The 25,619-nt window shown below is 44.0% G+C and overlaps 1 protein-coding gene across 6 annotated transcripts in view; it reads right to left on the bottom strand.

Annotated features, from left to right (window-relative positions):
• Positions 1 to 29: 29 nt before the first annotated feature.
• Positions 30 to 25,619, bottom strand: part of crebbpa (CREB binding protein a) — a 46,207-nt gene continuing 20,617 nt past the window's right edge. The window contains exons 4-31 of one of the 6 annotated variants that reach the window (XM_044345971.1): positions 23,154 to 23,415; positions 19,725 to 19,838; positions 18,104 to 18,370; positions 17,792 to 17,891; positions 17,470 to 17,607; positions 17,239 to 17,356; positions 16,940 to 17,111; positions 16,135 to 16,197; positions 15,415 to 15,536; positions 14,187 to 14,399; positions 13,526 to 13,855; positions 13,047 to 13,202; positions 12,209 to 12,380; positions 11,374 to 11,492; positions 10,969 to 11,208; positions 10,663 to 10,751; positions 8,806 to 8,886; positions 8,171 to 8,227; positions 7,377 to 7,454; positions 7,197 to 7,264; positions 6,556 to 6,706; positions 5,437 to 5,583; positions 5,208 to 5,321; positions 4,930 to 5,095; positions 4,641 to 4,808; positions 4,354 to 4,515; positions 3,724 to 4,005; positions 30 to 3,535 (exon numbers count right to left, since the gene is read on the bottom strand). In XM_044345971.1, the coding sequence (XP_044201906.1) occupies positions 1,331 to 3,535; positions 3,724 to 4,005; positions 4,354 to 4,515; positions 4,641 to 4,808; positions 4,930 to 5,095; positions 5,208 to 5,321; positions 5,437 to 5,583; positions 6,556 to 6,706; positions 7,197 to 7,264; positions 7,377 to 7,454; positions 8,171 to 8,227; positions 8,806 to 8,886; positions 10,663 to 10,751; positions 10,969 to 11,208; positions 11,374 to 11,492; positions 12,209 to 12,380; positions 13,047 to 13,202; positions 13,526 to 13,855; positions 14,187 to 14,399; positions 15,415 to 15,536; positions 16,135 to 16,197; positions 16,940 to 17,111; positions 17,239 to 17,356; positions 17,470 to 17,607; positions 17,792 to 17,891; positions 18,104 to 18,370; positions 19,725 to 19,838; positions 23,154 to 23,415 (6,354 nt within the window). In that variant the 3' untranslated portion in view covers positions 30 to 1,330. Of the gene's footprint in view, positions 3,536 to 3,723; positions 4,006 to 4,353; positions 4,516 to 4,640; positions 4,809 to 4,929; positions 5,096 to 5,207; positions 5,322 to 5,436; positions 5,584 to 6,555; positions 6,707 to 7,196; positions 7,265 to 7,376; positions 7,455 to 8,170; positions 8,228 to 8,805; positions 8,887 to 10,662; positions 10,752 to 10,968; positions 11,209 to 11,373; positions 11,493 to 12,208; positions 12,381 to 13,046; positions 13,203 to 13,525; positions 13,856 to 14,186; positions 14,400 to 15,414; positions 15,537 to 16,134; positions 16,198 to 16,939; positions 17,112 to 17,238; positions 17,357 to 17,469; positions 17,608 to 17,791; positions 17,892 to 18,103; positions 18,371 to 19,724; positions 19,839 to 23,153; positions 23,419 to 25,619 lie in introns of all 6 variants that reach the window. The other 5 variants (XM_044345974.1, XM_044345973.1, XM_044345972.1 and 2 more) reach the window with 5 other exon arrangements.

The raw sequence follows: 25,619 nt of genomic DNA on the forward strand, positions 1-25,619 counted from the left end.
ACAAACACAAACCAACAGGAGGAGTGATGCATCATTATTTAGTCAACAGAGTACTAGAATTCTTCTGTTGCACACAGTTTATTTAACAATATGGTATATAAGTAAGAAATGAGTCTTTTACCAGTTTATACAGTGATTTCTTTCTTTCTTCCTTATATTTATAGTATTTTGCTTAATAACTTGATTTACAATAGGAGAAAAAGTAAATCCCCCCTAATTCAAGTTTTTGTGAGAGAGGAATGAGCGTTGATAACATTTAGTTTTCCTCAGGGGGAATCTCCAATGTGCCCTTCATCCCTAGATCGCACACACAGCTTAGTGTAAAATTTAGAGGATGGGGCGTCATCCGAGATGTGGCCCAACCGGTGATCATTCCACCTCAGCTTAGGGGGCTGGTCTTTTTCTCACATTCTCTTTACACTTTACAACATCTGTATGACAAAAAAGTATGACAAATTCTTTTTTTTTTTAATGTCAAAGCAACAATTTTCTACACCTGCAAGACAGATTTTTTCCAAATTCCAGGCCACTGAGATGTAGGTTGCAGTCCGTGTGTTTCTTTTAGTGACTGTGAGGGTTTGTGTCAGTGTCTTCATGTGCGCCTGCATACATGCCCGTGTATACACAACCTGCTGCAGTCCGTTTCCTATTTTAATACAACTGAGTGCTCTTCATACACACAAAGAGGAAGGGAGCCGTCTCTGTCCCTGAACGCATCGTCTTGGAGTAATGGTACAACGTATGATTACAATTGCCAGGAATGACAGCTTGATAAGAGAACAAAAACCTGGCCCAATTCCCAGACAAATTATTTTACAGTTTAAACACAAAAAAAATGCTTTGTTTTTTTTTTTCAAAGGTACAAAATAAAAAGATATGAATAATATAATGCAATTGTACATTTTCTTTAAAAAAAAGAAACGAGAAAGGCATGAAACCATACCAAAACAAACCAAAAATAAATTGAGTATTGAGCACATTTGGTCTCAACCAAAAAATATATTCTTTTTGATTTAAATTTCATTTAAGAAGCAACTTGCAAATCCCTCAACATCTTAAGGAAGAAACACCCATTACTCGGGTTTAGGAAACAATTACATTCCCTAGAAGTGTTGACTTATTTTTTTTTTTTTTCCCCTTGACCAAATTTTTTTTTCTTTTTACAACAGTTGAAACTTTTTACATGTCAGTACAAAAAAAACTTTCTCAGCCTTAGAAAGAACAAACAAAGCCCTCTAACGGGATAAAGAGTCTGGGGGGAACTTGGAAGAGGTGTGGGAGGATGGGTCCCTGGGAGAGAGATTGTGTTCTTTAGTTCCCAGCAGAAATGCTACAATCCCTCCACAAACTTCTCCAGAGTGTCTCCTGTAGCATCTCCCACCATCCCCAAGTCACTGTTCAGCCCCCCTCTGTTGGGCGTATTAAGCTGCGGCAGCATGGCGCTCTGTTCTGGTGTCCCCAAGTGGTGGGGGGAACCCGAGTGGGGTGGAGGTGGGTGCTGCGGCGAGGGCTGTGGCTGGTTCTGGACCTGCGGTGAGGGACTGGAATGTGGCGTCTGCTGTGGCTGCTGCGAGGGTGGACAAGGGGACTGAACTGGTGCGGGGGAACGGACCTGGTTGCTGAGGGTGTTGGCTAGTGCAGGCTGGCCAGGGAGGTGGGCTCCACCCTGGGGCTGGCCGGCCAGCAGGTGGGTCTGGGGGCTCATGGGGCTGGGCTGGGCAGGAGAGCCCATTTGCTGCTTGAGGACGGCCTGCTGCTGCTGCTGGGGAAGTTGCTGCTGTTGCTGTTGTAGCATTCGTTGGTGAAGTAAGTTCTGGGTTGAGTCCATCCCCATGCCAGGCTGGGCCATCTGAGCCATGGGTGCCTGCATGGCTATCTGCTGCTGCTGTTGCTGCATGCGGAGCTGGGAGTACGAAGCTGCTGTACCCTGCGCCTGAGCAGGGAACTGGCCTGGGTGGCCCTGAGGCATCACTCCCTGTTGTTGCTGCTGCTGTTGCTGCTGCTGTTGTTGTCTTAAGAGCTGCCGACGGTAGAGCTCCTGGATCTGTTGGTTGGGGTTGTGTGCTGCGTTCATCAGCTGCCCTTGAGCCCCTAATGCGGCCATGCCCTGAGCAGGAGGCTGCTGGGGCTGTTGAGGGGGCATCCCCGGCCTCTGCACCGCCCCTCCTGGCATGGCCATGGCCTGCATTGTTTGCATACCAGGTGGCTGTTGCTGACCTGCCTGCTGCTGCTGTTGTGGCTGGTTGGCATGGTACTTGGCCGTTCGCTGTTTGATAAAAGCAGCCATTAGCTGAGGGTTTGATTTGAGGATGTTGAGGACTTGCTGCTGCTGCTGGGGCGAGCTGGGAGACTTGAGGGTACGCAGAAGGTCCTGGAGGGCGTTGGGTGCTATAGCACCAGGTCTCTGTGGTGTCTGTGGACGCGCACCAGGCTGCTGTGGTATCAGCATCCTCTGGGCCGGCTGAGGTTGCTGCCCCGGGGGCATCATGGCTCGCTGCATGGTCATGGCCTGCTGTGAGGTCTGGCCTGGGACGAGGCCTGGTTGTTGAGTCTGAGCTGCCTGCATTGGCCCTGCAGCTCCAGGCCACTGTCCTGGGGCCATACCAGGTTGCAAGACCTGTGGTCCCCGTGGCCCTGGCACCATCTGCATGGGTGGCTGCATTGGTCCGGTCATGCGCGGCTGTGGCTGCTGGGGGTTCATGGGCAAGCCATTCATGTTGACCCGGTAGTTCTGCTGGTTCTGCTGGGCCTGTGCCATCATCTCGATGTGCCGTGCCATCTTGACAGCAGCAGGAGGAGGCTGCTGCGGTAGCTGCTGAAGTTGCTGGGGTGGCTGGGGAAGAGGGGACTGCTGCTGGTGTAGAGGGGAGGCCTGGGGCCCAGGCTTGCCTTGGGACACCGCTGCTTGAGGCTGGCCATTGCGAGGGGCATTGGGAAAAGTCGGGGACATGACGCCTGCTGAGTTGGGGGTCTGTGGCTGGTTGGAGAGCGGCTGCTGAGGCGTCTGGGGAGTGTTGGGCTGGGCATGGGAATTGGGAGTGCTGGGGGCAGCTGAAGCCGGTGGGGACGGTAGCGGCATGGTTCTGCCTTGCATGGTAGCCATTCTTCTCCTCATCAGCTGAGCCTGTTGGAGCCTGTGCTGCAGCTGCTGCTGGCGTAGCTTGTGCTTGATGTTCAGGCAGAATGGGACGGGACACTTGTTCTCCTGACAGTGCTTTGCATGGTAACAGCATAAAGCAATAAGTTGCTTGCATACAGGGCAACCACCGTTGGTTTTGCGTTTGCAGCCCTTGGTGTGCTGTACCACTCGCTTCATCTTCTGGCAGGACGGCAGAGAGCAGTTGGCATTGCGACACTGACAAGCGTGGACCAGGGACTGGATGCAGCGTTGGATACTTAAGCGCCGGCTCTCCTGTGGGCTCTTGGAGGCTTCCCCACTCTGGCTGTTGTTGTCGTCGTCCAGGCCGAGGCCCCATTTGACCATCTGGTGCTCGTGGCCCTTCGTGTTGTAACAGTTGATGCAAAGATCAAAGTCCTAATAAAAGGGAGAACGACAGGGACACAATGATTAACACGTGTCGAACCAAGTCTGATAAATAGATTTATCAAAAGTTCATCAATAAAATTCCAAACAACAATTTAAACACTGACAGATTTCCACTTACAATTATTTTTTTTAAGTCCAGTTTCAAAACACAACACAGTACAATAGTAGTAACTCACCTCGCACACTGTGCAGTGCCAGCGTGTCTCCACATGGTGCTTACACTCGTTACAAGTGTAGACGAAGCGATCTTGTCCCTGGTTGTGCAGCTCGACCAGCATGCACATGGTGCTCCACTTGCACCTCCTGAGGGAGCTGAACTCCCAGTGTTTATCCCTGGCCAGAGTCAGGAAGGCGTCACGTCCATCCATCAGGTCACAGGAGAGCATGGGGTCAGGGTCGATGATGGGTGGCAGGGTGTTGACCATTGGAGCCGAGTGGAGGTGGATCACAAAGAACACCTTCAGCAGACCAAGAAAGAAACACAGAAATAATTAGAGAAACGAATGTGCAAACGGATTCAACGGTGTACTTTCTAAAACACCAGAAGTAGTGCAGGATGTATCATTTACTCAACTAGGGGCTTAAATATGAAATAATACTGTTCAACTTGATTTTGTAGAATCTTTGTGATCATTTTCTTTTTCAAAATTTGTTGTTTTAGGAGAAATGTTGCTATACTTGAAACTATTGCCCATTATCCTCCATTTAACACACACACACACACACACACACACACACACACACACACACACATTCATTAAATGCCTGTTAACAAAAAAACTTTATAAAAACAAAACAAGTCTGACCTCTTTGTGCTTCTCCATGGTGGCATAAAGCTTCTGGGACAGATCATTAGCTACATTCGGCATCCCAGGCTTCTTCTTATTGGCTCGGCTCACGCTGCTCTTGTTTTTATTGGTCTTCTTGTTGTTCTTCTTCTTAGCATTTTTACTGTCACTTGGCGTACCCTGAGGGTGTAATGCAATGGCAGACATTAAAAAAAAAAACTTGTTTATTTGAGGATTACACAACAATATTAAATAATTAAATTGACTCAAATACCACGTTATCAAACAGGCACAAAGGTTTTTACCTCAGGAGTTTCAGAGGCAGCCGTGTTCTCCTCTTTCTTCCTTTCCTCCTCCTCCTGTTCCAGCTCCTTGATGCTCTCCTCCAGCACGTTGGGCCAGAAGTCGCCTTCAAAGTAGGGCAGCTCATTGGCGCTGGTCAGACGGTCCTCTGTTGCCTGTTTAAAGATGTCCTAAGAGGAAAGCAAAAAACATCTCCCTTTACAAATTAATCAACATTCTGTATGTAATTTTTCCATTTTTTGTTCTGAATATCAAACCATTCATCCAGAAATGGAGAAAATTTTCCTTTACCTTGTAGTCATGCAAGATCCTCTCTGCAAAGGCCTTGTCTAGCATCTTCCTGTACCACTCCTGCAGCCTCTTTGGCTTGGGGATCTTCTGGTCAGGAGGATGGCAGTGGAAGATGTAGTCGTCCCCTTCGCTGGGCGGACACGCCCAGATGTGGCCCTGGGCATACCTGCAGACATACACGTACACCGAAAGTCACACCAGAGAAATGGTGTAGAGTTGAAAACCATTACAAAGTTCTGTGCCGAGACTATTCCCCCGTGTTGTAATAGTCGGCTTACCCGAGTTTCTTGACATATTCTAGATAGCCAATGAGGATCTCGTGGTACACTGCTGTTCGTAAAGTCCGAGGTTTGAAGAAGTGAATACTGTCAAGGTATGATATGTAGACCCGTCTGCAAAGGTAGAGAGAGGGAATAAGGTCAGTTTCACCCATTAAAAAAAAAAACAGCTAAAGTGCTACACACGATAATTAGTTATTATCATGAAGTTATTAATAGAGGTACAGACCTAGTGTTGGGGAATGGGCACTCTGAGCCGTACTCCTGCACATGCATGCCAAAGAAGCACACATCTACACCGTCAATCTCCTCAAAGGCGAAAAGTGCTTTGGTTCTGTAGGGAAAGGTCTCAGGCATTTCACCCGTGTCCACGAACCTGTCGTCATAAAAGAGAAAACAAATATTAAAAATGTGTCAACAGCATAATGGTGATCTCTAACTCTAATGGGGAAACTACAACATTAATATCATATTCAGACTTAGTGCCACATGTTGGGAGGATCTGCTCTGAATCCCAAAATACTCTTTACTGTTTTGCTTGTAATTACTGGCCTATTAAATCCTGGATATGAAACCTGACCACTGCACACGTTTAACTCTCAACACAGTTGTGGACTGTGCAAAGTTGAAGATTATACGTAATAGTTTCCCTTACTGTATTTGGACAAGGAGTATGCTACCACAAAATTATCTTAAAAATCTAAGAGAAAATGTTCCGTGGGTGTATAATACAGTATATAAAACTAGTTTTAAAAAGCATTTTTACCCTATTTCATTGACTTCCAGGAAACAAGACCAGCCAGGAGAAGCTGCCTATGTGTCGCTGCCTTTAGCGACAGTCAAAGAGCATAATGGGACTATTCAAGTCAAGTGTCCTCGAGTCAATAAAAAGCAAACAACCTTGAATCGGTCAACCTGAAGATAACAGGTTCTTCTCTAAGGGGCCTCCTCCCCTGGGATGAGGAGCATCGCAGACTTTGATCTTGTGTGATGAACGCGACAAGAACGCTCAACACCCCTCTGAGGTACTCAGGGAGGGTGTGCACACCATCTTGTTAAACATGTAGGTCCTACAATCATTCTGAGTGGATATAAAAGCTTCATAGAGGGCGTTCAGCTTCGTAAGGCTGAGACAATAAAAATAAGCTCAGAACAAGCTGTGCACATACATTTACAAGTCAAAGAGGGCGAGACAGGTAGAACACATCTATAATATTATGGCCTCCCCGTCTCAATGGTTGGCTATCTGGTTGCTTGGTTGCTTTGGTCTTAGATGAAAAAAACATTTGATCAAAAGGTCATTATAAATATTGTCTTTAAGTCCTCCTGTCCTCGGTGACGCTCTCACCTGGCTTTCATGCCTGGTTTGACCTCCACCGTTTTGTCGGAGCTCGCCACCACTCGCACAAACACCTCTCCAGCCTCCGGGTGGTTCTGTCTCTTCAAGTATTTATTCACACGATCCTCTATGTACATTCCCAAACGTGTTGACTGCAGCCCTACAGTGAGCACAAACACACAGGAGACATTTTAGAAAACTGTTAATTCTGTGAACTTTCCAGGATAAAAGAAAAGCAGGGGGGTTACATTAGGTCTCAAACAACCCACAGTAGCCTTCAATCGAAGCAAGAAAAAAAGAAAGAGAAAACCGCTAGATCTGGTGATTTTGACGAAAGCGGAGAGTTTCTCGTGAGACAGAGAGAGCTCGAATCTGTTAGCGCCACATGTCATAAAGGTCACAGGGCAACAAACACCAGAGAAGAATGCCAGTGAAACCACAAGGCAAACAACAAAAAAAAAACACACACAAGGCCATCACTGCAGGAAAGCCACTGGGAGAGACATATGCAGCCCACATGCAGATGGAGGTGGTTCATATTATTCAATGCTCTTGAGACAAAATTTTGAACACAGTATGAAACACAATCGTGAGAGCTGATTCAAGGACCTGAGATTTAAAAGTGTATGAACAGAGAGAAGAGTACGAACGTTTTGCAGAAAACTTGTTTTCCTTCCGTGTTTTTCCGCTCTTCTTCAAACAGTTGTCACAGATGAATCTGGAAAGGGAGACAGAAAAGTTACACATTAATATGATATGCATATTCAATTATGCGTATTCACCAATTAAATTATTCGTCAAGCTAGGAAAAGTAGGGGTTAACTTCTTACCCGGATGGCCAAATGACCTCGTAGTGTAAGACGCATATCTGATGCATCTTTCGTCCACAATCTTTACATTCAACGAACCTGAAGGAAAGCAAACATGTACATGAGACTAAAAGACACATTTTAAACATATTAAAAAGTCACAGATCCCTTTTGGTTTGCCACTTCTACTGCATCGTCTATCTCCTGTATCCTCTGACCTAGGTGACTTGGCAACATCAAATACTGTCCCTGTTCTCAAAACGGTCCGAGTTGTGCTTGTTTGTATGAATGTTGATATCTTTAACTGCTGAGGCAGCAAACGACACAAACATCTTCATTCCACTTCATGTTCCTCCGGTCGTTACGCACTTGCAAACCAGCCGATGTAAGTGCGCCTTTGTAGGAGGTTTAAAAAGTAAATCGAGCATTTTTTTTTTCCCACTTCTTTATGACAGTATGAAAGGCATTCACTGTATGTCAAAGTAGTCAGGGCCTGTGTTCTCTGATGGTAAAAACTCATTGGACAGAGTTTTAACATAGAGTTCCACTCAGCAGGTGGCGCTGCTGAGTTGCCCTGGGGCTTCACTGAAAACCAAGTGATTGATCTGAGAACTCCAGAGAGAAAATATGCGGACTGTGCACCAAAAGCACAAAAACAAAGCCAGATGTGGGTGGCAGAAAAAGAACTTTAAAAGATGTGATCCTGAACACATAAGTAGGAAAAGCAGTAAAATAATTAGAAACAGAAAGGCCATGTATCTCAGTCAGTGTTAGGCTGTCTCGCTTGAACGGGAGCGGGGTTTGTGTCTACTTACGGTTCAGGGTCGAGTACGTCGTTCTTCTTCCTTTCAAACTGGTCTTTCGATATCATTCTGAAGTGTCGGGGGAAACAAAGGGGAGATGAGAGAAAGGAGTGAGGTAATGAGAAAAATAAAGACACAAAGACAGAAAACAATCCAAATCTAAAAAAATAAAAAAAAAACACACACAGATGCTTTCTTTCTATCTTCAGACCTGGGCTCTGTGTGCTTGTCATTGCTGGTTAAGTCTGTGTGGGAGCCTTGAAGACAATTTACACAATAGATTGCCTTGAAGGTGAATGTGTGAGCATGTGGACTGTTGTTCTGTAGCGCTTCAATAACAAATTCATAAAAAGCATTGTGATTCTGACAATTGATTACTCATTCAAGTAATAATTTGCAAACTTTTTATTTATGTTAATAACTATTTTCTGACGTTTTTGCCATTTTCTGACATTGTATAGGCCAAACAATTAAAGTCCAATACTGCGAAAAGTAGAGAAAACCCTTCTAATGTTCTTAAGCAACACACTAAATGTCTATAAGTGTCTGTTTTCAAGCAGACTTAATGGAGATTAAGTGAGAGGGACGTTTGCCTTTGCTGTTCAAAAACTTTATGTACCGGATTTATCAACAGCAGGTTTACTTACGTCTGTGGCTGTGCAGGATCGTCTCCTAGCGTCACGCTCTCCCCCTGGATCTCATTGAAGCACTTCTCACAGAAATGGTACCTACAGGGATACACGATCAACGTTCAGCACATGTAACGCTACACATGCAGCTGATCAAACAGACAGTTAAGTGGAGCTCCGTGTGTTCCTTTTCACTGAACTACACGAATGCGGAATATTGTTATGTTCAGTATTAAGTTACTTGTTTACGTGTGTACAAGACAACTTATGGGTTGGTGAAAAAAAAAAAAACTGATTCACATAAGAATCACAATTCTGATCATCTAAGAATCTGAATTGATTTAAAAAATATAATAAAATGTTCTAAATGTTAATTTATAACATGTTGACAGAAAGAAAAAGGTGAAACTCAACTGCGAGGGCAGTGCAGCACCTGGAGAGTTTACAGCGCACACATGCTGGAGTTATCTTTTTTTTTAATTTAATGACTCAATAATTACCTTTGCAAGACGAACGTGAAGTATATTGTGAATACTTTCTATGCCGTCACCCAGAGATTAACATTACCTACGTGACAAACTAGACCCACTGCGCGACACATACAGCGCTTAAACAACGTAAACCAACTCTGGTGAGGCGAAGAAAATAACTCGGTTGTGTTTCATCAAAGATTCAGCAGCGTGGACGCTGACGGCTTTCCCCCTGGAGTCAACGGTGCAGCACAGAGGCTGCTCTCCGCTGCTGGAGACGTGATGTCAATAACAACATGGCAGAGCATCCCCCCCTCTAATTAATTCATTAATTATTAATGCTGTCAACTATTTAAAATTAAAAAAAAAAGCTGCTGACTGTTAATAACTGCCAGTTATGTTTCATATTACATTGAAGTGAATGCTTTGGAACACATTGTACTGGAGTAAGACTAACAATAGTGCCCCCTTTTCTATTCATCCAATCAAGAATCCCTTTTGAATCCAGAATCAATCCTGAATCGAACTGAACACCAAGAATCAGAATTGAATCTTGAGATTCCCAAAGATTCCCATCCCTGATACGACTGTGCACAAAACAGTGGCTGCCTTTTATGTTTTATAATAGACAGGGAATCCCTGAGCTCCTATTGAGAGTGTAAATGGACTGCACTGCATGAGCCTCACGCTGTCTGTCAGGCTCTGCTGTATCACTACTGCCGCTGCTCTTCGAAGTGCCCAAAGTGTGAGAAAATAGCTGCAGCTACACGGTTCATGCAGGAGGGGGCGCAAGGGAACATGGTGCAAGCAGTCGTCTGCTGGCTTTCAACAGAGAGGAAAAGGCAATGATGAAAGCTGTTTGTGGCCTTCACCAAAGCGTTATATTTTCATCTGTCGTACAAGAGAGGGGGGGCAGCAACACTGAATTCACTCTGGATGGATGCTGAGTGACAAAAAATAAATAAATCCAACAAACTCATTTGCTGTTTTAACCGTCTGACGCTCTGTCGGGTTTAACGTCTTTGGAGTGTTTCCCTTTATGTGCCATGCTGGAACCTGGCTGTGAACAAATGTTGTGCCAGGACTGGGAGGCAGAGCTGTTAAATCTTTAGCTGTCAGGATGACACTAGTGCCTGGATCACTGTGGTCCCTGTAGAGCTACAGAGGAACAAATCGCAGGTTGCAGGGAATGGGTAATACACTTCAAATGGCTGCATTTATAGCCCATCAAAAAAGCTTGATAAGCGACTATATGCGTGCAAATGTGTGACTCGTATGAGATGATTCAGTGAGATCAAAATTCCAGCTGGTGCATTATTTTACACCCGACAAACAGTTGAGTTCACGGCAACCCATAATAGATATACACCGACAAACACACACACACACACACACACACACACACCTGTTCTGATAACTGTAGTATGTGCCTCCAGTGGGTATGGTGCAGAGCTGCTTGCCATAGCAACAGAGGGTTTGAGGAGAGAACTCGTACTGCAGAAAAAAATGAGGTTGGTCAAAACTTTTCAATCATTACAAAAATTCTTCCTTTCCAGAAAAGAGTGAAACTGTTTTTCTTGAATGTCAGCAGAAGTTAGCGATGTGTCATAGTAACTTTGCAGCCAAAATACACAGTTATTCATCTGAAAGCTAACAGTAATTTATGCTTTTTAATCTTCTAATTCCCAGTTGTCTGCCTGCTCCATCTCACCTTCCTCCCGCAGCAGTAACCCAGGCCCTGCATGACGGGGTCGATCTCTGACTCGAACACCTCGGCCAGCTTGGAGCAGTACTTGTAGACGCGGGAAGTCTTGCGGTTGTACAGCCAGGCGTTGTTGAACATCAGCCAGACGTCGTCGACGTATTGCCAGGGCTCTTGATACTGGCCCGTGTCAAGTTTACGCTTTATTGTGGACAGGTCGATTGGGTTCTTAACGATGTCAAAGTAGTCCTGGAAAGAGATAAGGGTGTTAGTGTCGCAGACTAAATTGCTGATACGGTGCCGCTGAATTATGATAATCAACATTTAACATCTCGTTACTAATACTTGCCAACATATCGATTCAAAGGTTTTGTTTTTAAGAGAAAACATCAGGTGTGCATGTGTGCTGCCTACCGGGATGCCCAGAAGCATGGGGTCTACTGGCTGTCTGAAGGGCAGCGACTCAGGATCCTGCCTGTAGAGAGACTCCAGAGTTGGCATCAGAGCCTGGCGCAACTCCTCTGGCTTAAAGACTGGAAAAAGAACAAGGAAAAAGCAAGTTTTAATACATATACAGTAAGAGTAGTGGTCAAATGTTCACCATACATGAAAAAACTGAAGGAAAGACTACTGTGACACATCTTCTGCCTCTTCTCTCTATAGTTTTTAACATTTTCTGTGTTCACCATCAAACGCTACACATTTCTCTTGGAATCTGTCAAATGTATTTATGACAAAATTCAAAACTGGCTTCAAAAAGACTCTGCGTTTTCAGATCTGGATTATGTCACCTGTTTCTAATCATCAAATAGCCAAACAACAAACACAACAACTCGTCAACACCGACACTCATGTTACACGACTGTAATCTCAGTGTCTGACTAATGCTAACGACATGATGGTGTTTGCTGCGTGCTTGTGCAAGGAGGAGGAGAGTTTTGATTACTTCTCACTTCAACACACGTTGCTCCTTGTAAATCAGTTTTAACTGACTATCATGATTTATTGAGGATGTTCTACCAGCGATCGAAGAAGGCTTACGAGAGTCTGGATGTTGTTCAGAGTGGGTCCCAGACTAATAATGTTTTGATAGTAAGTTTTACTGAAACTCAAAATAAGTCATAAGTCACAGTTGGCAAAGCGCGGGTGTATTAACATTACTGGCGATGATGAAAATCGTCTCTGTTTACTGAGCGGATCTTGTTTCTGTCAGTCGCAGATTTCATTCATCCCTTGGCATCAGACTCACTTTTCCTCCGTGACTGAGAGGGAGATGAGGAGGTCGTGCTGTTGGCTCCGCCCTCCTCCTCTTCTTTGGGTTCTGTCTTCATTTCCGGCTTTTTCTCCTCCACTTCCATAGGCTCCGGCTTTTCCTCTGGCTCCTCCTTCTTCACCAAAGTCGAACCAGAGTCGTCTTCAGTCTACAGACAGACAGCAAAAAACTCATTATACCGTGGTCGTGTTTTGGTACGTAACGCTCAGATGGGTCGGATGACGGTGTGGGTTTTTTTTCCCCGTTAAATAAGACTCATAAGGTGAAAAATGTTTTTCCTTCTCATTTAGCTCTGTGTGCTTCTGAGTCATGGTGGGAAGATTGTGTTCTCGTTCTCTTGAACACATCATAAGTTAACAAAATACTAAAATCTGTCTTTAGAAAAGAGCAAGACTTGTTCAGCTGTAACTCTGCCTACTTTACATTCAATCAACAAGAGTCCTGATTGTTTAGAATTACTGAAATGTTTGGTGCTAATGGCAGCTAAGGAACACTAAGCTTACTAGCCAGAAGTAACAATTATACTGTTTACTTTAATTGTTGTTTACATTGTTTAATATAAACAGAATCATGACCGAGGAACACTAATATCAAACATGTTAGTCCAACACTATCAAATACATGGATGGATTCAAAATGAAGATGCAAACTTGAGCTACTCAAGCTACACGGGCTTTATTTTATTTAAAAATGTTGGGAGGATGACTCAGCGGAGAGAGAATGCACAAATGAGTTCAAAGCAGCATGAATTAATGAATAAACAGATGAATCAGTTTAAGTGTACTCGAACACATCTCACAGCTTTTCAACTCACCTCCATCTTGGGCTCAGTTTTGCCGCCAGCGGCCTCAAAGTCCTGTTGGTCGTGGTGTGCCTCTGTTTTCACCTCTTGGGCAGGCAGATCGGCGCTGGCGGCTGAGGCCGGTGTGGGCACCCGGTTTTCCAGACTGGCCCCTGGTTGAGCCGACAGCTGAAACACAAGAGGAGGACAGAAGCGGAGAGAGAAAAGACGATACGTGAGGTATTTGCAACAGCTTCACTGCCTTTTTTTTTGCATGCAGAGTTGAAAGCTACGACACAGATGAACACCTCCTATATTCATGTCATTCCTCCCTTAAGTTGAAAAGAGATGCAACATTCCCGTTGTGATGGAAACAGTGGTGAAGATGTAGTTATCAGACATAGGGGTGAATGTGGATGGGACGGGTTGGTACATGGCAGTCAGAGGGATGGGAGTTTAACAAGGGGAGGAGTGGTCAGAGTGGAGGACATGCGGAGGGGGCTCAGTCTCACCGGCGTGGTAGGGGGCTGAGGTGGGGGCTGCGTCTGCGCTGCCGCGGGGAGCTCCGCCTGGGTTTGGGGCTGGGTGGGGCAGGGCGGGGTGGCACCCTGGGCCGGGGCGGGGCCAGGGAGGGTAGGGGTGGAGCTGCGACTGGAGGGCTGGGGGTGCGGCAGGTTAGTGACCCCCCCAGCCGTGGAGGCGGAGGAGGCAGCAGGAGGAGGCGTGGAGTGCAAGGGGGTTTGGGAGGAGGCTAGCTGAGGGCCCAGCGAGGGGCCAAGTGCATTCATGGGGAGGTTAGCGCTCTGCTGCTGTTGCTGCTGCTGCTGCTGCTGCTGCTGCTGCTGGAGAGAAGGATACACACAAAGGGAAGGCGAAAACACACACAGACACACGCACGCACACACACACACACATAGACAGACACACACACACAAGATAAGCAGACAAACATACAGTCATAAGGTCAAACAGACAAACACCACACAGAATTTGGGGTTTACAGAGCACCTTGTGATTGGTATGAGAACAATTTAAGACCAATTAGTGCATCGTATGATTGGTTAAAGTAGAGTTTAGGTCCCCAGCAGCTAGTTGGAATTAGCACAACTTTATTGAACTCTAGTTCTAAAAAGGGATCGTATCATCCAAGCTCACTACATCTTCATGTCTCACCTGGGTGACGGCAGCCTGTGCGGGTGGCTGGCCCATGCCGGGCCCCACAGTGACATTCATGGCACCCGTTGCAGCGACGGCAGCAGATCCTGGAGGGAACTGAGTTTGAGCCACAAACTGTCCTTGGCTGGCCGTCTGACCCACCATGTTGCCGCCGCCGTGACCGGCCATCATACCCTGGGCTTGGGGCATCCTGGAGGGTGACATGCCCATCTACAAGGCAGGGAAAAGAAAATGTTACTGTGAAGCATAGTAACAGTTTCCACTGAGCAAACCAGAAACATCAGCCACAGCAAAAAGATTTATCACATTAATGGCAGCAGAATAATAATACAGTGACGGTGTAGGATGAGTTTCTTTCCTCTGAAATAGGCATTTTAAGTCTGTGTGTGTGTGTGTGTGTGATAGTGGGTGGAGAGCTGCGACAAAGTGTTTGTTTTTGTGTGTATGTCAACAATAAGTTCTTGTTTTAGTGGAAAACAAATGGTTCATGGGGATTTCTTTCTTTTCTTTAGGGCCCTGCGTGTTTGGTCTCTTCTAATCTATGTCCTCCAGAAAAAAAAAGAATGTACATGAATGAAAAAGGAATCAACTTTATTCCTCTGAATCTTTCTGAATCATTTCTAACTAATGACAGGCCAAGCAGAACAGGATTTCTGAGTGACAGCACAGTTTAGCTTTATTTAATTTGTGATTACAATAATTAACTTTTTTTATTTAATTAATGAATCTGACACATAATCTATTGACTTGTACTGTGAAAATGGCCCATGCCAATGCAAACTATATAGTTTTTATAATCTTTTAATCATTAATCAGACAATTAATCTGAAGATTGATTAACACAATGTGCCTATATTTCCCAACAAGATCCTAATCAACACACCAGTATGGCTTTTTATTGACCGTTTTTGGCTTATCAAGGGTACGTATGAAACAGTTAAAACAATGTAACCATCACAGTCTGTCCACCAGACCACTAATATGTTACTGGGTTTTTGTAATTCTTAAGTATTTATATCACTTGAAAAATGTAATATCAGTTGCACAAATTAGTGAGGCCATTATTAACACACATGGAAACAGACCACAATTGGATGTGAGCTCAGTACTTTATATGCCTGAATGTGTGTGTCTCTGTGTGTGTGTGTGTGTGTGTGTGTGTGTGTGTGTGTGTGTATGTGTGTGTGCGTGTGTGTATGTGTGGATTGCCCTCTGCCCTCCTCACCGCTGGGACGGAGCTCATGTTCACTTGCTGTGGGTGGTTCATGGGTGAAGCAGCTCGGGCTCCCATGGGTGTCTGGGATATCTGGGCGTTGGGCAGAGCCATGTGGTTGAACTGGTTGATTCCTGTACAGAAGAGCGGACCACAATGTCCATTAATGGAGACACACACACACACGGAGTAGAAGCATGACATCATGCCAAGATAATGATGAGAGTTTACACTTTCCCCCCCCCCCAGTCCTCCACATAAACTTTCAGTACAAGTAAAAGCTTTACATGTTTCAATTCTCAGTGATGTTGACCTACTGTATAGTTCTGCTTCACCAAATGCACGTAGCAGCAGGTAGCATCTCTTAGCATTGCAAAAACCTTTGTTTCTTCCCTGTACTTGTTTTTTTTATGTCATCTTAGGTGGATGCGTGGGAATAAGTTCTGCTTTTAAAGTTGTTGTTTTTTATTCAGAATTCTAGATAATTTCACTCAGTATTTCTTCTTTTATCCTACTGATCTTTTCTGTTCCTCTTTATTGGTTCATCTTCCACATCTGTATTTCACACAACTTCCTTTATCCTTTTTCTTATTTCTTTTATGACTCTTGCTCATCACACTGCTCCTCTTTTGCTTTGTAATGTGAGTTTACCATAAAATGTTTTCTGCATTATGAAATGTTGTTTATATTGAATCTCACTACATGATCTGAATCTGGAAATATCATGTGTACCTTGTGAAACCTGCATGCGATTCATGATCTGATTTGGCATGTTGGGCAGAGGAACAGGTCCATCTATACAAAAAAAGACAAAAAATAAACCAAAAGACATAATTAAGAACCACATAACCAGCTGTAATGAAAAAAACATAAGATTCACTCAAGGCTTCCCCTGATACTGCTCAGGAGTATCCTCAGCTTCTCACACAACAATACAAAAGATTGAATGAAGCTATTGAATACACAATAAATGCCAGCAGTGGCTGGATATACTGTATGGATAGACAATATAGATAAAATCTTCTTTCATGGCAACTCATTTTATATTATGATGACGACATATAGTGTAATTTAGTAAATTTTCTGGAAATTTAACCGAGAAATCTATAGATCGTCTTGGTTACAGGTTACAGCTAATCTTTTAAGAGAGACAAATCTTTATCATCTCATATTAGTATAGCATCCAAATCTAACTGGGCAATATGTCAACTCACATAGCTTTACAGCCAAGGATTATTCTTTTCAAAAACCAACGTGATACTACATAAAATATCAGGCACTTTATGTGTATCAGGGATATAACAAATGCTTTTTCCTAGTGTCCAAGATTTTCAAAACTTGTCCTGAATCAAAAACATTCAGAAAAACATTCTTCATTTTTTAAGATTCTTTGACCATTTTTGGGCAGTTGTAAGTGTAGCAGTAGACAGGAAACAAGGGGAGAGAGATGGATATGACAAGCTGCTGGGCTGGAAATGAACCAGGGACGTTGAGGTTATGTGGCATGCGCTACACTCTCGTGAACATTTAGACTCACTCTGTGGCCTGGGGCCCAGGGCACCGGGCTGGGGGAGGCTGGGCTGCTGGGTCCCCTGTGCGGCCATAGGTGCCTGGTTGATGATCTGCTTCTGTAGCCTTGAGCGCCTCTTCTCCTCCAGCTCCTTTTGGATTTTGTAGATTTTTTCAGCCAGGAAGTGATAATACTCATCCTGTACAGAGGGAGGAGGGAAGTGGAAGAAGACAGTAAAGTTGATGACAGCAACCAATCTCATCATAAAGGGCATATTTACTGCATGTGGCCCTGATGACATGAGTAATTCAAGTCAGAACACCTACCCGGCTGTTAGCTGACTCGTACATGTCCCCCTCCACTTTTCTGGCGTAGGCCACCAGGTTCTCCATTCGTCTGTCCTTCAAAGCTGCCGGGTCGGGGGTAGGGAATATGGCTTGTACTCTGCCGTGGAAGAAACGGATTTGCACTCATGAATATCTCACTGGCAACTTCTACTTCTCCAAAACTTCCCTTTAAAAATCAGGCATTTCAACAAGGCAGGTTTATGCGCTTACAGTTTGTGTACGAGGTGATTGCGCAGGTCCTGAGTGACGTGCTCGTGCCAGGATTTCCTGGTTCCTGTGGCAGAGATGGGTGCTGCTGTGGGTAGGTTGCCCATCGAGCCCACAGCTGACCCGTCTGACAGCAGCTGACTGGAGGTGGAAGAGGATGAGGGGGAACAAACAAGGTGAGAGGCTGCATACAGGTTTCATATCTGAGTCTTTGACTAGTGTTAAGTTTTATCAGCGACTGCACAAAATCCATAAAAACAAAACCATTCAAAATGACTAGTTAAGGTCAGTTAATACAAGCCAGAAGTTATCGGTGGAGACTGACTTGTTAGTGTTGAGTGTGTTGGGAAGGGAGTCTGTGTGCAGGTTGGTCTGTTCTGAAGTGGTCACGCCCATTGTCGCACCTCCAAGAGCCATCTGGTTACCTGTAAATACAAAACGCTGTGAGCAAACAGCACCGCCTCGATTTCATAACCAAGCACAGTACATACAACCTGGCTTTGATTGGCTGCCATGGCTACAAGAGCAATTTACAGCTATCTAAAAATCATAAAATGGCAGCTTGATAAACTTAACAGAGAAGTTTTCTAACAGTGCTCAGAAAATACAGGAATAAAATCAGCCCGTCTGACTTTACCAAGTGCATTGATGGGTCTCATCTGCTGCGGAAGCTGTTGGGCCTGGGCGTTCTGTGCGCCTGCTGTGTTTCCTGGGCCCGGGGCCTGCTGGGTCTGGGCCTGCCCAGTGGCCTGGCTGCTGTAAGGCAGCCCAAGTGCCGCATAAGCTCTCTGCATGGAGCTGGGGTCTATGGGGGCTGAGGTATTGATGGTGGGAGCGCTGGGCTGACCCACACCAACTGAGGACATGGGGTTCTGGAGGCCCGCATTGGGGGAGCTTAGCATGGCTGGGGAGAGAGATGGAGCAGTCGGTCAAAAACACCCAAATACAGTCATACTGAGGAAACTGTTAGCAGCTTGTAATGTTGACCATCTTGAAGTACATGCTTACTTTACTGCTGCAGTACATAAACAAAATGCAAACACTGAGACTGTGTGCCGAGCCCGATAAATATAAAAAGATCCTGTTTTGGTGAGAACGTGGCAAAGACATGGAGTACTTTGACAGGTGATACAAAATACACATGAATTTGCACACTGAGCTCTGGTGAGATGAAGTCATAACATGTCAGCATGACACAGTGGGAACATTAATGTAAGGCTAAACGCTTTAAAAAAGTGGAGGCCTGAATACATGCATAAATCCCTTTAGGGGACAAAGCATAAGCTTATTTTTCTGGGTTCAGGCATTGGTCCGGCTAAAAAAAAAAAAAAAAAAAAACTCTCAGTTTGTGCAAAGACAAAAATCGGAGGAGGCAGAACAAAGAACTACTGGGCTCTGTTTGCGTTGGCAGGAGAGAGCACGAGCCCCGGCGTCATGTTCTTTAACATGAGAGCCAAACAGGGACAGACCAACACTGGAATGCTCTAAGTGATGAAAGCTGCTGAGCAGAGTGGCGAAATAAAGAAAAATATCATAGAAGAAACTAAAAAGGGAAGTTCAAAAGTAACTAAGTAATCCAGAGAAATACCAGAAACTACTGTAAGTAATGGAGAGAAGGATTAAAAAAAAAAAAAAAGGTAGGCCATAAAAGAAAACAAACTGTGAACCCATGACAACCATTACATGGAGAGAGAAACAAACAGAACATTAAGAAAAGCAGTTTCAGTATGAGGCAGCGAGAGTGTCAAACTCAGCTCTGTTCTAGTGGGGAGTAGCGGTAAACAGCCCAACAGCCAATAGCTCAGCGGGACATCTCTAGCACACGCTCTGTGTTTCCTCCCTCTCTGCCTCCATCACACTCTTATCCCTCCTGTGTGTCAGATTACAAGCCCAGCAGGACCACACTCTTACTCATCGAGTGCTTTTAGTCATTGTGGAGGAGCAAAATACACACACTTTCTACACACTAACATCTTTGGATGGTTTTAGAAAAACAACAAGCGGGTGTAATTCTTTCTTAAGACGTCACTATAGACTATTAGTCCATGTGGTGTATTACTCAATATACTACAATAAAGACTAAATAACAACTGAGGTACAGATTGAGGCTACGGTAAAACAAACCCTGAACCTTGATGTCCTGCTTATTCAATACAGTCAATGGAAGTTTTTCAGCCTTGTGCTGTTATGTGGGGTTAAGCTGAGCAATTTGACAGTGGTTAAGCGACAGCAGGTCAGAGTTTGCTACTTGTACTTACGCTGCTGGGTGCGCTTGTCGCTGGCGTTCTTCAGCGGCAGGCAGACGGGACAGTCGTGTCGTGTGCAATTTTTCCAGTGGGAGATGATCTGTCTGGACGACGCACAGTGAGCCACTGCACAGAAAAGAGACAGAGAGAGCAACAGGGTTTAGATTCTTCCTGTTGACAGTGGAGCCGTTTTCAGGTACTAAAACTTGCATTTCCACCAGACAAACCAGGGACTTCGTTTTAGTTACTGTAGGATTATTACACATGTAACAAAGTCCCTGCTCTGCGGTTGTACCTTCTGATGATACAGAAACATTAGGGTAAGGGTTTGGCTGAATGTTGCTGATTGGTCAAACTCACTGACCCAGCTGCGACTTTTCTACAACATTTCTTGTTGTTTACTGACATCAAAAACAAATTTAAGCTTTGTTGTCAGTTTCCAGATTAGGAAAAAAAGAAGAGCCAAAGAGAGAGTGTGTATGAGATGAGATGAGAGAACAAAGTGAGTGAAGGAGAGAATAAAATTTGTTTTCAGTCTCCTTTTCACCTTCTGCACATCTTTTTATTCATTCTTTACATCCAACTCAAACATCATAGTCACGCACCAGTAAATATAAAGATCATGACAACTTCTCGCATCGTAATCATGATTTCTCATCATTATATGAGAACAAGGAAAAAAAACAACCAACTTAAATGTACATTAGCAAAATGTACAGAGAGTGAGCCAGAAGGACAGTCAGAGAAAGTGAGAGAGACTAGAGAGAGAAAAAAAAAATGTGTCCGCCCAAAACTCAAGATCAGGTTCACCTCGCTGCACTGATTTTCACTCTTGGAAAGCTGTGCATGTGGCTCAGTGGAAAGAGAACCTAGACCCATATTTCCTGCGGTGTGTCTGAACAAACTGAGTCGCTTCATTTCATCTGTGGCCAGGCTAATGTGCTAGCAGCTAATCTGACAAGAAAATCACATGCAGGCTAAAATGAGCTTTGCTAGCTGCCTGGGACTTCCAAGTTCTGCAGCAAACACAGTTACTACATGGCCTCTAGCTTCAAGGGCTATGCACAAATAAACACAATTAAACTTTATTATCTTTGTAACAACGCCAACACTGCTGGCAAAGACTCAAACATAGCAGAGCTATCATTATTGGTGGGTTTTTGTAGATTCAGTATGCAGTGATAAACAAAGATAAGGCCTAAGATTTAGATCCGGAGCCAATCTAAGCAATAGTTTTACCACAGACTCCAGGGTCCCTCAGGTGAAAATAAACGAAGCCAACAGACATCAGTTGAATCTAAAATCTTACGGATGATAAGTGTGTGTTGGGGAACAAAATCTCTCTCCTCAGTTATTTTAGTGGCAGTGAGAGGCAGAGGTCCTGAGCGAGAGGAAATGAGCTGGCATGCGGGGAGCAGAGACACAGACTCCTTCACACTTAACACACCTTGGCCTCGGAGCATGTTTGGCTTGAAATTTTACTTTAAGCATTCAAAGTCCAAAAGCAGTGCAAAAGGACACGGAGCCAAATTTAATTGAGAGTGGCTTGAGGGTCGTTTTTCATAAAAAGCAATGCTGGTGTTGACAGAGGAGAGAAAGGAGCAGGGGGTCTCGGTGTTCAAGAGCAAACAGAAACAGAAAACATCACCGGTCCAGACAAAGAACTGGTGAATGGAGGAGTAGCGGACCGGGCCACAAAGGCGAGTGAGCGAGCGAGCGAGTGAGTGAGCGAGCAGGTAGGAGGTGAATGTTGTGTTTTCTGAACGGATGAATGAATGGAAATCCCCCCCCCCCCGTGCTGTGGATTACACAGGGACACATGGTGTGACCAATGAGGAGTGAAGGGAAACATATGTCCAGCCCTGGTTGTGCTACTGACCTCCCTAGGAGATGAGCGAGGGGATGTACAGAGGAGAGTTTCCTAAGCTGGACACAAGGCTGCACGTTTAATTGGATAAAACTTATATGACGAAACTAAATCTTGCATCCGGCCGTGCTCGGTTCTTTTCTGATGTCATATAGCTGTATTTACGCCCTTTAAAGTCATCTATCAATGACAATGCTCTCTATCACACACAACCAATGTGATATTAAATGTGATAAAAAAACACTTCACTGGGATTACATTGCAAGCAAGACGATTTCTCCCTCTATAGTAGATGTTGACTGAACTTTTCATCAGCCGTTTACCCAATTTTTCCAACTTGAAATATTAGAATATTCTGTGTATGTGTGTTACATTCATTAACATCTTCTCTTCCCACTCTCAACACCCACTGCACGCCTGAGTTTCCCATTAGGGGAATCCCTATCTGCGTTGCCATTTTCAAAGTACTTTCTTTGTAATTTCCTAATGAGGTTACAGTGTGTTTTTCATTCCTTGCTTGTCTAAAAAAAAAAAAAAAAAAAAAAAAAAAAAGGTCTCACTTCCACATACCGTTTTTCTAAATGTGGCAACTATGAAACCCATCCAAAACTGCGACTAAAAAAAGGTTATAAAAACATCAGGGATTCAATGGCAAATTATATTTGTGTTTTCAGTTTGGGTTCATGTTCTAATCATATGTTCCACGTAGTTCTCCAAATACGTATTTATACTGCACAGCTTTGTTCAGAAAAAACACAACTTTTAAATTTTTAAACACCAAGCACAACATTTGCTTAGACTTTTTTTTTTTTTTTAAAGTAGGAAAACTACGTGCCCATTCTCCAGAACAATGTTACTTCTCTTTGAGAAGACATTTACCAGGTGCTTGAACCTCATGTCTCTCTATTACTAAAATGGTTGGTGAAGGAGCTGGGAGCGTGTGTACACTTGACTGAGGTCAATTTATGATTTCTCAGTCAGATTGATAGAATGGTTGCTTTGTTTCTGGCTGTGTGAGATGGAGCATGTGCAACTGCGAACCGTCATATTTTGTCAACACACAGTTTAGAGTCCTACGTGATTGGGAAAGAAAAATATTGGCATAGCACAGCTTGTTGGCCGCTTCATGTTTATTCAATTTTCATGTTTTTTTTTTCTTCAGATTTCATCAATTAATTCCTCAATAAATTAAACAATCCAAGACTCAACAGCTTGTGTGCCATGCGAAATAAGCATAACAAGCTTCTGTCCAAAGACAGAACAGTTCTGCCAGTCACAACCACTTCTAGCCTTCATCCAATTACTGTCAATTTTGAAAAATTCAAAAGGGGGTGATTGTGGTAACAGAGTGACATCCGCAATGCTGAAAGGCCGTCACTATTTAAACAAAGCTGGGATTTTCACACCAGATTGACATCTAGAAATCAAGCAGTTTATGGCCAGGATATATTTGTTTACCCTGTCAAGAGGTTCCAGACAGAATTGTTAAGGCGATGACCTCTGCAGACATTTAAAACAACTGGACATTATCAATTAGATTTTATTATCTGATTGTTTCAAATGCTACAACTTACCCTGGCAGGACTTGCCGGCCTGGCAGTGGGTCATGTGGTTGAGGACGTTCTTCATGGTGCGGCAGTGGGGCAGGGCGCAGGCCTTCAACTCCCCGTTGGCCTGCTCCCGTCGCTGGCACTTGTGTGCGTGAAGCAGCAGGACCAGCTGCTGCTGGATCAGCTTGCGCTTCTCAGGGTCGGCTGTGGGACCTGCTGAAGGCACTGCCACACCTCCACCGCCGGCCAGGGGCAGCATAGCCTGCTGCTGGGGCTGCTGCTGGAGCTGCTGTATGGGTGATTAAGAAAAAAAGACAGACAAATGTCAGTGTTGTGATGAGTTAAAATAAGGCCTTCAATCTCTTTTTGCTTATGGTGCTGTAACCACAGCAACGTATGTAGAGAGGGAAATTCTTGTAAGTGATTTAAAGGACGACTTCACCGATTTTCAAGTTGATTCCTATTGTTTTAATGTGGGAGTTAACTATATATGAACTAGGGCTGCAGTCTGCTGGTCGACTGGTCGATTAGTTGGTCGATATGCTCTCGTCCGACTAAATTCTCATTGGTTGAATAATCTCTGTGTTATTTTCATAAGGAGAAAAGTGCTACATCAATAGCTTTCCAGGATTAATCCATTATTTCCTGCAGCGGGAGGAACAGACTAACAAATTACCTGTCAAAATGGGGGTGTATTCAAAACACCCTCGTTGTTTTCACAACTTTGAACTAATGGAGTTCAAAGTTCAAACTAATGGAGACTGCTGGGTCTGACTGTACTCAACCTTTACTGAACGTTTACTGAATCTGTGTTTCTCTATAACGATAACAACGAGAACCCCCGCCAGGCCAAAAAAATATTGTTTAATATTTGATATCCGAAATAATATTATATAATATCATCCGAAATAATATTTGAAATTGACAGTGTTTGGGAGTCTTTGTGCAGCGCTGTTCCGGTACGTGAGTCAACCTCTGTCGTTGCCTGGGAAACCACTGGTAGCGTGGCTCCGTTAAGGTGTATGTTTGCGTAGCGAGCGGGAAAGAGCGAGGGGCAGAGAAGTGACGGTGGATACGAGCGGAGCAGAGGAAAAGGTTAGTAATAAGTTGTCAGTCTGGCAGTAAATGTACAGTACAGACTACAGTGTGTCAGTTAACAAATGCTAAAAAGTCACGGGTCAACGGGTTAGCCTAACCTGAAGACACAAAACAGAGAAATGTGTGGCTGCAGAGTTTACTGTGCACTCTGTCCCGTCACTCCCCCCCGCGACTAATCGATTAGTTGAAGATTATGTACGATTTTAGTCCAAGCCAAGATTTTCTTTGGTTGACTGCAGCCCTAATATGAACGACATATAACTTTCCTCTATTAAAACATCCCTCTTCATCAAGCTGCATAAAGTCTGCCAGATGATGTGCTGAAGATCAGCCTTGGACTGCAAACTACTTTTCATCATTTAATGTAGTGGTGCCTTCAAAGACTGTCAAAGCGGGGCCTCTTAAAACACTCCGTCCGCCATGTTGTTTTCTCACTAGCGCTAGGAAAAAGCAGACACTAAAATATCAGCATATTTGGAAGACAACTAATTCCATGATATGATTTTAGAGACTGCAGACTCAGGGTTTTTTTTTGTGGTTTTTTTTGCCTGTCCATCGGCACCGATGTGCTCTGGCAACCTTCTGGTTTGTGTGCAGCTGTTGGTAAGTTTGCAATGATCCGCATAACTAACTCCAGCGCACCATTTGTTTTGTGATCCTTGCACACTGGTACGATATAATAAGACTTGATTAGGAAAAACGTTTTCTCAATTAAATTAAGCCTCAGTAAAGAGATACAATGCTGATCACTACTAACTTTGTCTCTGCTAACCAGCCGCTCTCCTGCGTTCTGTAAACAAAACCATCAGTAGCTTTAGACGGGACTGTGCACAGTGCATTCTGGTTGTTGTAGGATTTACTCCACAGTCTTTTTCTCAGTTTTCTCTAGTCATAGCGCACCAATTTCGAAAATAACTGCATATTTCTACTACATAGCTGTCCTAGTTTCAAGAAATTATCATATTTACAGCGGTGAAATTCCTCTCTAAGATTAGATGATTCTCTACACATATGTAGTAGGCACCAAACGTGCACTAAAACATTATTATATAAATCAACATAAAATACATCAATGACAATCTTGATAAATTAATCTGTTGGATCTGGTCTTTCCTGAAGAGTAAAAAAACTAATTAACTGATAAACAGAAGAGAGCATAATTTCTCCGGTCCTAAGAGAATGTCATGTTAAGCTCATATGATCACCAATTAGCCTTATTTGCCATCACACATTTATCATTTATAACTATCTGAAGTGGGAAATCAAATGTTCCTGTTCAAATTCTAGGCACTTCCTCAACACCGCATAGTAAAATCAGTTGATTTGTTCAGTGGCCTTTAGTGCTGCCCTTCTATCACTATATGAAGAATCAAACAGAAAAGGTTTTTTTTT

Source organism: Thunnus albacares, chromosome 3 (genome assembly GCF_914725855.1).
Source record: "Thunnus albacares chromosome 3, fThuAlb1.1, whole genome shotgun sequence".
Taxonomy (NCBI): Eukaryota; Metazoa; Chordata; class Actinopteri; order Scombriformes; family Scombridae; genus Thunnus; species Thunnus albacares.